The 13,698-nt window shown below is 37.7% G+C and overlaps 1 protein-coding gene across 2 annotated transcripts in view; it reads left to right on the plus strand.

Moving 5' to 3' along the window:
• The window catches only part of KCNT2 (potassium sodium-activated channel subfamily T member 2), a 112,796-nt gene extending 109,965 nt beyond the window's left edge, over nt 1-2,831 (plus strand). For both annotated transcript variants that reach the window (XM_075156555.1, XM_075156556.1), the window contains one exon: nt 1,049-2,831. In XM_075156555.1, coding sequence (XP_075012656.1) covers nt 1,049-1,160 — 112 coding nt within the window. In that variant the 3' untranslated portion in view covers nt 1,161-2,831. The remainder of the gene's footprint in view (nt 1-1,048) is intronic.
• The last annotated feature ends 10,867 nt before the right edge of the window (nt 2,832-13,698 follow it).

Genomic DNA, 13,698 nt, shown 5'->3' on the forward strand with positions numbered 1-13,698 from the left:
TCTTTATAAGCACCACACAGTATACACATGATCTCTGTATGGATATTTAAGCATTTTCATTTGGCTGATGAGGAGGAGATGGAAAGACATGTGGTGCCAAGATTTCTGAGAATATGAGAGAAAGGATTCTTTCACATTTCATCTTCCTGCATTTAATTTTTCTTTCTTTGCAAAAAAAAAAAAAAAAAAAAGTCAAAACCAGGATTTGAAATAGAATTTCCAGCGGCTTCAACAGTACTGGTCATCTTGGGACAAGTTTAAGATACTGGGATTGAATCTAGTTGTCTATCGTCTCGTTAGGAGCAGAGTGGCGCTGGAAAGCACGGATTGATAGTTCATAACACTGAAATGTTAGTTCTGCAGCAGCACAAAGCTGCTACAGCATCAGTCCCAAAAGCTGTCTCAGATCAGATCGTTTGTCACTTGAGACAGCTGACAAAACAGTGCAGAATTTACACTTAAAAATTAATGGGAAGCTTTTCCATCCTTATACTAAGAAAAGCAGTTATTTCAAACAACTCAAACTTAGATTCAGACTCATGAGGCTTGTCCTCAAGTATTCGGATCTACTAGAAGTTCTTAGAGTAAGGGTCCATCTCCAGACTGTCAGCCTACACCAAGGTTATCAATATCAGGCTCTATTTACTGAGCACAGTGACAAGAATTATCTATTGTTTTCCTCACAAAATTCTTTTAGAAATTACTCTGTGGACTGCTTGTCTCTTCTTTAAGGCATAAGAATAATGGAGATGCATGAAGAAATACAGAATTATTGGCAAAGGAGCTATCAGTCAAAGTTAAGGTTTAGCTGTGCCTAGTACATACAGATGATGTCTAGGCAGACAAAATGTGAAAAGCTTTATTATCAGCATCTAAAATGAGTGGTGTTACCCAAGTGTCCAAATTACCCAACAGGAACTAGACTAAGCATCTTCAAAATAAGTCTCTAAGTCTTCCTCAGATCTTTTCAACATTACAACTGTATGCACTTATTTTATCCTTGCTTGCACCAAGTCTTTTTAATAAGAGTTATAATTTCTTTTTATAGATACTTGATCCGACCTGATCCATTGGCTTATGTTCCAAATACCGCACCCAGCCGAAAAGACAGCTTCTGCAACACAGTGGGACAAGACACCAGGGAGGAAACACAACTTTGATATGTAACTCATCACAAAATTAAGAGACAGTTTTATATACATGTTGTTTCCACTAACCATTTTGAAAACTGAGTGGTACATTTTATTCAGATTTTGGAAACAAAATGACAGTGGGTAAGTGACCAGATTTAGAAATGTGGTGTCTAGTAACTCTGATTTAAGGGATTGTCAGGCTTGTGGCCTGTTCAATATGGTAGTTGAGCTTTGTCAGCTTAACAGAATTATGACACCTATTACTATTTAACCAAGATGAACAAATGATTTAAAAAGTGACAGATTCCATCATGTGTTTTGCTTAGATGCTTCTAAGCATATTTATCAAGGTGACGGCATGTCAGCGACTAAGCTTCTGACATATATCAGGACAGATTATCTGATGCCCGTAGAGAGACCATGCATAATTTGTAGTAGAAAAGATGTTAATACCTAAAGGCGCCAACGAGGCTGTGCATGTCAAGAATCCAGTCTTTGAGAAAATTTTCAATCTCACACCCGTTTATATTGGAACAGGCTAGTTTCAATCCCATTTTAGCCTCCAGGACTCAAGTGTTAGTTCTCTGGGTTTACACAGATCACGTTGTAATGACACAGCCTCGTCACATCCTAGAGGTTGAGATCTGAGGCATATCCACTGAAAGATTAGCTCAGAGGAGTCCACCTGGAGGAAAGTCCCTATCATCTCACACAGGCAGCCCCCCACATTTGCAAAAACTGGGAAGGTCCTATCTGTGTGAAGCTGCAAACAAAGGTAGCTCAGGTGAAATATAACCCTTTTAACCTTAGTGAGTTTGTCAATAGAAGCCTGAATAGATTATGATACAAAAGTGAGAGCACCCCTCTAGGGAACGATTCATACCGCAAGCCCTTCCCATTGCCATGAATATGCCAGAACCGCAACTGTCCAAAGTACGTATATGCCCAGTCATTCAGATATGAAATTATGTATCACATTGAAAATTAAAGAAATTTATAACCCATTCCATAAAAGGAATGTAATACCATGTCACGTGAAAAGGCACCATGGATTTGAAGACTCTGTTTTGGCATTAAGTACACAAGAAAGCATCTGCTAGTGTATGAAACATCTGAAGCTGCTACAGAATCTCTAGTCTACACATACAAGAATGCCACAATTGGTCAAGCTTTCCACAGAATTAAGCATGCCTGTACATGATCTTCCAAAATACATTCTTGCTTTGCCATCTGTCACAAAGGGAGAAAAGCATGCTTAAGGTAAAAACCCTACTGTAACAATCATCCATATAGAACTGGTGCAAGAAATTTGGCAGGTAGTCTACAGTCAAAAAACTGATTATTCTTCGAATTCCCTTGGTGTCCTACACATACAAAAATTCAGTCAAAATTGCTTATATTCTCTTCTATATTATTTGGTAGAACATCTACAATTTATTTCTGAAAAATAAAATACCAAGTTGCCCAGTGAACAACTCACAGATGTGAGTATGCTTATCAGCATTGTAAGGATGTTGAAATCAAGTCGCATTCATATTAGGAATGACAGCAAATCTGCTATTTTTCCCTCCCTTCCTCTTAATTCTTCCAAAACTTAACTAATCTGTTCCGTATTGTCATTAAGAAATCCTAAAGCCACAATTATAAAAAAAACCAGAGGTCTCAGAGTGGACTAAAGCCATCAGAAGACCAAAAGTACCAGTTTTAAAAGGAAAAGATAACTGGAAAGTAGGGTTTCTCAGCAACTTTTTTTATATTGACATATTAAAGTAGCATCATGGTTCAGAAGGGTTTCAGTGATTCTGCACAGAGTGCATTATTGTTCAGTGTTTTTTTCACACACAATAGTCATTTATCAAATGATTCACAGGTAAACACAAGGTATTTCAAATGTTCTCTCTGGGTACTGTGGGAAAAAATGAAACAATTAAAACAGCTGCGCAGACTGAAGTCTACAGTTTTTTTAAAAAACAGGATATGGTACAGGATCTTGTCCAAGACCTGTCATAGAAGTTATCCCAGAAGAGATTGCATGTGCAGTGTGGATAACTTCCTATTTCTAATGCCTTCAGTGAAAAGACTGTATTCCAGTTGAATATTTTCAAAAAAAATACAAGTTTCTCAAAAATGTTCACTGCAAAATATTAGGAGGATCTTTTGTGTCATACCGAAGGCCTTTCTAACAGAGTCTCAAGTAGGCAGACAGGACTCCAGAAACATGCCTACCCTTCAGCTGGCAAGCTAGATAACTCTGCTTTCAGTGCGATTCACACACTGGTCACAGGCATTCTCTGTACACTGCCTATAGTAGTACCCACCACAGATTTAAGGATTCTCTGCCACAAGGATCTATAGCTAGGGCTTGATGCCTCGCATTTAACAGCCTTTAAAGCAGTAGAAACAAGCAGTCAGGTGTATCCATTTTCCCCACCCAAGTCAGCAGAACGGCTGCTCAGCTAGAGTTGAATAGTAGCATGGAATGTGACCTGATAGTTCTCCAGGCTTAATGAATTTCTAATTGCCCATTAGCCCCAGAAGATTTGCTAAAGCAATCACAAAGACAGCTGGAGACACTTGCAGTCTCTAAAATGAATGAAAGGCAGTCTTTCTGAACAAAATACTTGGTTCTCTTCAAAATCTGCTGCAGACAAGCAAGGTAATAAAAATTAACAGCAGCTTCTTATGAAGCAAAAGTTCTAATAACCCATGAATGATATACCACAAAGTTCCATTATTCAAAATACACTGCCTTTCATGTTGAAAGCAGAACAGCTTTGCTTCCTCTAGCATATCTTCACAGACAGACCCCATTCTAGCGGGATCTAGACCTTTCAAGAACCATCCTAAGCACCTCTACATTAACACTGAATGAGACAGTACACACATTCCTTCGGTGGCCAGGGAGGCGATTCTTTAATGGTCATCCAACAGGCAGTCTTATGTTCACATGCTTTCTTCTCATCATGATTATCGAAAACATAATACAAGTCTAGCTGGACTGGAGACCAGACTGAGGAACAGTAACCTCTGTGCTCGGTGCTAGAGAAGGGATGATGAAGTTCTAGAATCAGCAGGTCCAAATGACTGTTGAACAGAGGAATTTTGTCTGGTATAGTCCACTCAGTAGATAGAGAAATTTAGAGCTATGATCACTGATGTAAGCAAGAGATTTAATCCTAAACCAGCTGTCAAAGGTCAGATGGCCAGATAATCTATATTTGTTTCTCTCGGCCAAAAAAAAATTGGATTATTTCAATCTGTGCTTAACTGTATTTTTTTTCCTCCTGACTCGCTTCTACCAATAACTCAGAGATGCCCATCTTCCCCAACACTACCTTAACACATTCCAAGCAATTTGGTACCCAAAGTCACAATCCCAGTGAAGAAACTGATAGCAGATAATAATTACTTCATTCTCACAAGGGAATTCTCCAGCAAGGCGAGACCTACCTATGAAAACGTGTTACCTATTCTGCAATAAAATGTCACAAAAAGTGTTTCAGAGGAATGCAGTGTGTTTCCTTAACTATTTCACTCCAATTTCAGAACATGCATTAATGCATGTACGAAGTAGAAAGCATACAGTTTGAGATTTTAAAACCTGCAGTAAAATGCGTTAGTGAAGTTTTCATGACACTTTGACTTGGAAAAGAACAGTTATTTCCCAGCATACATATTTCCCCTCCCACAAACAGCTTCCTACTACAACTACTCTTTAACAACTTTAAAGTATACAAGTATATATATTACTGAATATTTCTTATCCATCTTTGTTTATCAATGCACCAATAAAATGCTAAAGAACAAACAGATTTCAGGATTCAGCAGTAGAAAACATGACATCAAGTGCACCAGAAGTAACACACAATTCTGTAGTTTGTAGGCAGCTAGGGCTGCCAGCAACCATTCTGTAACTTTGGAACACTGATGCATGAGGTTTTGCTGCATTGAATTCCACTTGATATCTGAGGGAAATCAGTCACTACAATCTGGAAATGAATTAATAAAAACAAGCAGCACCGTGTAGTGACATCAAGTTGTACAAGGTTATAAAGAATAGTTTTTCAAGGCAGTGATATAAATGCAGAATTATAAAATAAAGCAATCTGCATAAAATATTGTTACATATTCTTGGTATTATATTAGAAACAGCCCACCCCACTTTGAAACAGACATACATTGAATAAATGTCTAAAGAGCTGCACTTCAAATTTTCAGCCACTGTTCCTTGTGCTCGATGCAGAATATGCATTGCAGGGAGACAGGAAAAGAGTTATTAATTCATATTAAGTTACAAGAGATGATCAAGACTTTGCTTATGGTCATCTTCTGAAGTGAATTCAAAATACTAATGGTGATTTTGTTGTATACTTCGTTATTGCCTACACTACTAGTGCAAGAATGCTGTCAGTAATGGTAATTCAACACAAGCATAAACTCAAGCCTCTCAAAAAGCTTAAAAAGGCAAATATTTCTGCTTCGTAAAGTTAAAAACAAGTATTTGAAGTTTCTATGAACTAAAGTTTTCTATTTGTTCTACAAAATATAGACTGTATACTGTTACGAAAATTCGCAAGTGGCCTGTGCCAACCGAGGAGAGAGGTTATTCTAAGCATAGAATTAAAAGAGTAAATACTTATTCATGTGCATGAGGTGTCCCAGCCAAATTGAGGCACCCAGAATGTGGTTCTACACAGGGCTCTTACACCTTTAAACCATTCAGGTACAACATGATTTGACTAATCACTAACACCCACACTACCAATTAATAAATCATAGTAAATCTTCTCTAGATCATTTCCTATTTCTTCTTTTGTCCTTTCACCAGTATGAGCTGGCTGATGAACGATAGCTACTTTCTTTGGCAATTGTATAGCTTTTAACAGTTCAGTATTTACTCCCACTAGAAGTTATAAACCCTCATTGCTTCCGTAACTGTCCAGTGGTATGGCAGATTCCAAATGCAAACAGAGAATTGGTATATTTATAGTCTTTTCTTCGGACAGCTGGCAAGTCTTTGTTAACACAATTAATTCTGCTGCTTGCATGCTCAGCTTCAGACTGAGTGGTGAAGCCTCCACTACCTTATCTACACTAGTTACTGAGTAACCTATAACTTGGTTACCGATAAGATGATACGAGGACCTGCCTACACAGAGTTCAAGTTCAGGATCTGGAAATGGCACATTCATTAGAATATTCTCGAGGGTTTGGTTTGTTGTTGTTGGTTTTTTTTTTTGTTTTGTTTTTGTTTTTTTTTTTTTTTTTTTTCCCCCCAGCTTCATAGGTTCAACTGCACAAGCATGATGTGGTGTTCCTTCCCCGGGTAAAGGGAGTGGAGTTGCAGGGTTCAGCTTATTATGTCAGTTATACAAGATCCCATGGCTACTAACAAATCATCAACATATTGTGTCAAAAACAGATCCATTTTTTAAACATAACATCCTGTAAAACTTTTACTAAAATTTTAGAACAATAGTAGAGGACCCAGCGAAGCCCTGAGTGAGGGAGCTTTGTCCATGTTAGCTGTGTCTTTCCCCAGGTAAATGCAAAAAGGTCTTGAGAGTCCAGATGAATCGGTATACTGATTTTAGGTAGAAAAAGTATTCCCTCTATGTATTAGACAGGGGTAATTATGTTCATTAATCAAAAGGTTTAAGACTGCATTCTCATAAGAAGGGGAAAAATATTTCATATTCAGAGGCTCCTATACTGACTGGACAAGAGGTCCCTGCTAACTGTCAATCCTAGGTGAAATGTAGCTGCCCCTACTGCACAGAGCAGGGAAAGATTGCACCATAGCATTCAGAGGTCCTTTCGGGAGGCTTTTTTTTTTTTGTCATACCAAGCACTCCCATTTCCCGTGGCCTTGTTGTCCACAACAATTACAGTCTCTGGTTCCTTGAGATCCATTGCTTTGAAGCTTTTCTCTTCTGCCCCACCTTGGACATCTCCACGCCCTTGTTCCCTTAATCTAGGATTATTATTCAACACTGCTGTCTTTTTCGGTTCTTTTCCTTTTGTGCAAAAGCAACTCTATTTTTGCAGCATTCTTATTGCTTGTCTATTGATCCGGATGTCCCTGGGAGAGTTTCAAAGATGCGTTAAAAGGGCTAGGATGCTAGCGTTACCTTGGTTATCCAGAGGTATCTTTTATCCTTCATAGACAGCTCTAAGATTTTGAGAAGCAAAGTGCTTATTTCCAGGGCGAGGCTGTCCTTTGTTTGTTTTACTTAAGCATGAACGATACCAAAGTCTCCAGTAGAATTCCACTACCTCATTACATTGCAGTGTGTAACCTGAACTAATATATAACAAAGTTAATACACTTTCATACTAGAAAGAGTGATTGATATAATGGTTAGGGAAGGGTATTTTTATAGTGCTAAAAAGGTAATGTTACAAAAAGGACAAGTTTCTCTATATTTGTGTCTCCTCAGATAAAGAAGCAATGGCCAAGATACTTGTCCTTGCTCCTTTCCTCCCTGCCCCCCCCCCCAGCTGACTCAATGCTTGCTTTACATTTCTCCAATAAAAACTTGAAAATTGTCACTTTCTTTGTATTTGTCAAAAAGAACAGCTGACTTTCTCTTCTTTACCCTAACTCAAATAAAGAAAATATGTTGAAAGGAATAAGGAGTGCTTCGAGAAGATTCTTGTCTATCAGGAATTTTTTTCACCACTTGTGGATTCAACACAAGGCAGAGCAGCATAGCCTGAGACCTTTCACACCATAGGAATGCTATCTAGTTTAAAACACGGCATGTTTTAACACATTTTCCTCAACAACACTATGTAAGAAATATCCAGCACATGATATCTACACAAGTTTCTTCAAGTTTCAGATTTTCTTATCTACAGCATACTCAATGGCATGAACTCAGAGTCTATTTTGAACATCAACTAAGAATAAACACAGAACTGAAGTTGTATCAAAACTCTCAGCAATCAGGGTAAAAATGTGTGTGTAGGAGATTGGCCAGTCCTCAGGAAGCTTTAATAGGGATTAAGCAATCTAAGAAACAATCATAATCACAAACCAGAATAATGGCTGAAGTGCAAAGAGATTTCTTTGATTTTTACAGGTTTTCATATAAATATTATAGAAAGTAGATGTTAATTCCAAAGCAAGAAACTTAATGAAGGAAATGAGGTAGAACACACCATTGATTTTAGTCCTAGTTATTCCACTATTGAAAATTAGTACAACTATATTTTCTATACACATCTAGTATAAGAATCTACAGGCAGATATAACTAATCCAGACAAGAGGACTGCCCACCCCTCCTTGGTGACATGCCACAACTCAACCCAAACCCCTGATTTATCATCATACTAACATCATGACTAATTTTTTTCATTAATTGTTCAACCTAAGCTCTTGTCATTTACCACTACCAACCCCCTTTGATCAGTTAGAGATCAGAGTATTTAAATTCATTTTTGCAATTGTTCTTACTTATGAGAGTGTTCCACAGTTGTGATTAAGCCGATTTAATACAACTCTCAAGACTGTAGTTGCTGCCCCTACATCAGCTGGCACATTTGCAAGCTCACTATCTTGTGTGTTTCCTGTCTTGCTATGCCCAAACTTTTAGTGCTTCAGCTTTTTCCACCTAGATAGAAAATTCAGTGCCAATAGAATATGGTTGAACTGTGGAATGGTCTACTGCAACAGCTTTCCCCAATGCCAGTTTTAATTGCTTAGCTATTGGGCACACTGTTGGTCTCTAGATAGATGCTTTAATTGAGAACACGTATTGCTTACGCTCCAGTATTTATACTAGCCTGCCTGTATGAGGCATCCAAATATATTATTCATAAATGCTCCTTACACTTAGGCCATTGACAATGATGGGATGGTATAAACATTAGAAGTCACCTTATATTTAAAATACACCCATATCCCACTATGCTAGCCAGAAAGTTAATAAGCTACCTATCTAAATTCATATTGGAGTCAACTACTGCCTGACAAAGTAAGCCCCATTTCAGAAAAACCAAACTTACTAAGTGCAATTGTTTCCATGCATGTAAAGTTCTGTTAGCATCAACAGTTAGTTAAGCAGAGATCAAAGCAGCACTGCTGAGGAACTTGAGGTTTCTCACAGTGGCTGCAATCACAATCACTGAAATTCTAACAACGCAAAGCTGCTAGAAAGCTACATTCCACCAGCATTTAGATGCGAGTCTCATATCAGATATTCCCTGCTCCTGCCCCACTATTTGTCTTACGGCCTGTTCTCCAATCACACATGCAGGATGAGGCTTCATGTAAGAAGGTCTGGAGATAGTCTTGTTATTAGAACAAGAATCTGACTGTAAGCTACAAACATCTATTAAAAACGCCCCACAAAAATATATACACATGTAGAAATTATGAGGAAAAAAAAGCAAGCAAAAAAGCTCAACATAGTTACAGCAAAATAATGAAATGGAGAACGAAAAAGGAAGATGTGATTAAGTGCAGAAGCTTTTCAGTAGAAGAACATTTTGAGGCCTCAGGAACTACAAGTCACCAGATGGGTTTTCTATATACCAGCAAGTAGGTGGCAGCTGAACCAGGAAACTGTTGCAGGACATCAGTCCTTTTAAAGAAAATCTTACACTGTACACCTGGGTAAGATGCCAATTCCAACCCAAGAAAATTGTCACAGAAGCAGTTTGAGCAGTGCTTACAAATTACTTGGGCCTTGCCCCAGTCACAACCCCCTTCTCCCAAGGACAAGGGGCACTATTCTTAAAAAAAAAAAAAAAAAACCCAAACAAAAAAACCAACCCACTGCTTACTACCTGGTCCTCTATCAAGCTATGGACCTGTGCCTCAAATTAATCTCAGGTGCTAAGTATTCCCACTAATAGGCTACTTAAATTTCTCTGTGCAGATTACCTGGCCAGTGCAGCCCAGCTGCATCAAATGCAGAGAAGCTTCACACCCCAGTAGACAAACAGAAGAAAGGTGTAGTTAGTTTCCTCTGGCTTTTCTTTTAATTTAGCTTGGCAGGGTGGGGAAGACATGATGTTAATTACTTTGACTGTAACAGGGCTTGTTTCTGCAGGAAAGTCCTTAGATCACAATATAGAACTTCCTCATTATCAGCTTTGAGGGAAAAGGAAACAAAAAAAAGAAAGAAAGAAAAGACTAGATCAAGGTACAAATGATGGCTAGAAACATACACAGATACTTTATTTGCCTTCCCTCTAGTTACAGGTTTGACTTCTTTAAAACATTTATCAGCAACAATATTGCAGCTACATATGAGTTTTGTATATAATTCACAATATCCACCCCTGGTATCATTTCATTATTGCCATCTGAAGAGCTACTGTTTGCACAGCCACCATCACATTATGGTAGAGGCAATAAACATTTTCTAAAAGCATTTAAGGAATTTGTGAATTTGCATGAAATAAGAGTTCAATACAGCTGAAGACCAATCAACTATGATAAGCTAACTAAGCTTTTTTTATTAAATGGAACCAGCGACCAAAGAATTCAAATAATCCATGGGCCTTTGAGGCATTCAGCATACTGGACAATTGCTATGCCTTTGCTATGCTCTTGCAGTGTTTGTGGCATATAAAATACTACTCTGAATCAAGCAACTTCAGTTTTCATGCTGACCTCTTCAAATAATTTATTCATATGTCTAGAAGGAATAGGAATATATTGCAATATAAGAACAGCTCGCTGGTCATCTGAAAGTGTTATGCAAATGTTTGGAAAACAACCCCAATTATGAGTGCAAATCAATATAATATCTGAGGCAAGAGATTACTTTTTAATTGGATGGCACTGGTATTTTTTCTTCTATACTTTGGATGAACACATCCATTAAAAAAAAACAAAACTGCACTGAATAGGGGATGGCCGAAGGGACTATCTCTACACACTGAACTACACAAATGGTTGTTCTAAATTAGATAAAACTTAGCCTAAAGATTTATAGCCTTCTCCAACAGCTTCTAAAGTACAGAATTCCCTAAGATAAAGATCAAGATACCAAATGTAAAATACAGCTTCTTTTAGTTCTGCGTACTGACAAGCAGAACAGTAAACAACATGCCACCACCATAAAGGCAATCACAAAATCCAATTATCAGTTAGCTTTTTCAGACATAGCTTTAAATTATTTCTGGATGCAAAACATACTACATTTTTACCAGCCAACATCAGAACTGGAAGACAGTAATCTTCTTGGGTTTGTATTTCCTGAGATTGGTCTTACCTGAGTGCAGGAACCTGATGCAGAAAATTTATTTTTCCAATATTCTTCCACCCACAGCAATAAGAGTGCTTCTGACTTAATTAAGACTTTCTTGAAAAACGATGGTTCCAGAGGAGAGAGGACTATGCAGCTCAAAGGTCTCCCACAGGGACCACAACCTCTGCCATGACTGTTTGTAAATCACCCCAATCAGAAGACTCACCTGTGTCTGCAGCCAGCCTTAAAGAACCAGCATCATGTCTTAACACAGGGCATATTGATTTCATTTGCAAAATAAAATCTAAAGATTTCCCCAAAGCACAACAATATAAACATGAATTTCAAGTGCTTTTGTACCATGATTATTGTAGAATCAAATCTCACTCACTTTTTTAAGTCTTTATTGTTCTGGGGACAGATAAAAATGTTTTGAAAGGGCTTAGGATATATTGCAGAAACAAAGCAGTACTTAACGGCTTGTTCTCTCTTTCTGGTGCCAGATACACGTCCCTGTTTGTTAGGGCCCACATTTTCTAACTGCACAGTCATAATACACATACCAATTTGACACACTTGGTAAACTTCTGCAAGTAAGCACTCTTTTTTTGGACTTAATTGGAAAATTTGCATCAGCAAGTATTGTCAGCTCTAGTAGGCAGCATGCTGAAGCAAGTCCTTTCTCAGTAAGAATTATTATTACTGGAGCGTGTCTTGGTTCTTGTCCAAATGCCACTGCAATCACTCAGAATCTCAGCATGTTTTAAATAAGTTCCTATAATCATATCATGTCATACAATCATAGGATCACAGGATAATGCTGTTTGAAAAGCTCAGGAGGTCTCCAGCCCCCATCCCCCTGCTCAAAGCAGGGGTCGCTGTGAGCTCCGACCAGGCTGCTCAGGGCTTTCTCTAGCTACAGGAATGAAAAGTACAATCCTTACCTGTATCCCAGGGCAGATCAGCTAAGCTATTGCTGGCATATTAGTGTAACATAACCTCGAATTAGAAGATGGCATAGAGAAAAAAGTTCCAGCTTCTTCAGGTTTTCACTGTTGGTCAGGAGAATTACCAGACTGCTGGTAATTCATGTTTGTCTCCTTAAGACTCTCTCTAAATGGTTCAAATCTTTGATAACACATAGAAATAACCTGCTCACCAAGAGGGGAAAAAAGGAAACTCAGTCCATAGCCTTGATTTCTACAGGTGAATTTCCTACAGGAAGAAGATTTTTGATTTTTCTGAGCAACTGCAAAAAAGGGTTATTTTCTCTACACAAAGACATATAATTCAATTAGGTTTCTTTATTAAACATCATAATGTATGCTTATAAAATGGCAGCCGGGAAGCATATATTGTATTCTCACTTTCTCACTTCAGCTCCAGCTGAAGTATTTGGTATTTATGTGATTGACATTTTGATTCCCACATGCATCTGATAAACTTCCTGCAAAGCTACAAATACTTTTTTCTAGCTATTCAATTAATCCAGCCAGTTGGCCCACTCAGTAATTACTGTAAAGGTCTCTTAATTCTTATTGGGAATAGCAGATAATTTATATTCTTGGAGAGAAATCTGGAAAGCAATTTACTGGCATAGACATTCTGACTGAAACTTTTAGCTTACGAGGTTATTAAGCATCATCTTATTTTCTCCTTAGCTATGAGGGTATTTTGTACATGGCTGAGTACCCCAAAACGCTCCTGTCAAAACACTCTATCAGCATTTAATTTTCTTCTTGTTTATTATATCTCCATAAAAACAACTAAATGGGATCTCATGTGTGAGGTGTTCTTTGTATATATGACTACAGAGAGTAATAGCAGCTGCATGCACTAATAGAGACCTGGCAAATCCTAATATTAGATTTTCTGAAAAAAGCAGTTTCCATCCATATTTCTATCACTAATTTACCAACAAAGGATATCATGTATGCTTTCTTCTTCAGTCACATTGAAATGCCATCTGAGTAAATGTAATAGTACATAGACTAATTACATCTGAGCAATATAAAATTAACACATTAACTTATTATTACTTGTTAATGAAAAAATAAATTTCATTGCATCTTCATTGCTTTTTCTTCAGTATAGTTGATATGATCTCTTGCCATATTTTAAAACAGTATAAGAATTAATTGGCATCTCATCCAAAACAAAGTAAGGTACCAAGCAGTATGCAGTCAACAGAGAAAGCCTACTTTATGGAAGAAAAATCCTTTGAATGCAACCTAATACAAAAACTATACCCCTGATTCAGGATGTCCCTGGACCTTGAAAGTTATCACTACATAGATGCTCTGTTTCTAAGAAAACATCTGCTGTTTTGTCCATTGTTAAAGAAAGAAAGGACTCTCTG

Source organism: Calonectris borealis, chromosome 8 (assembly GCF_964195595.1).
Source record: "Calonectris borealis chromosome 8, bCalBor7.hap1.2, whole genome shotgun sequence".
Lineage (NCBI taxonomy): Eukaryota > Metazoa > Chordata > Aves > Procellariiformes > Procellariidae > Calonectris > Calonectris borealis.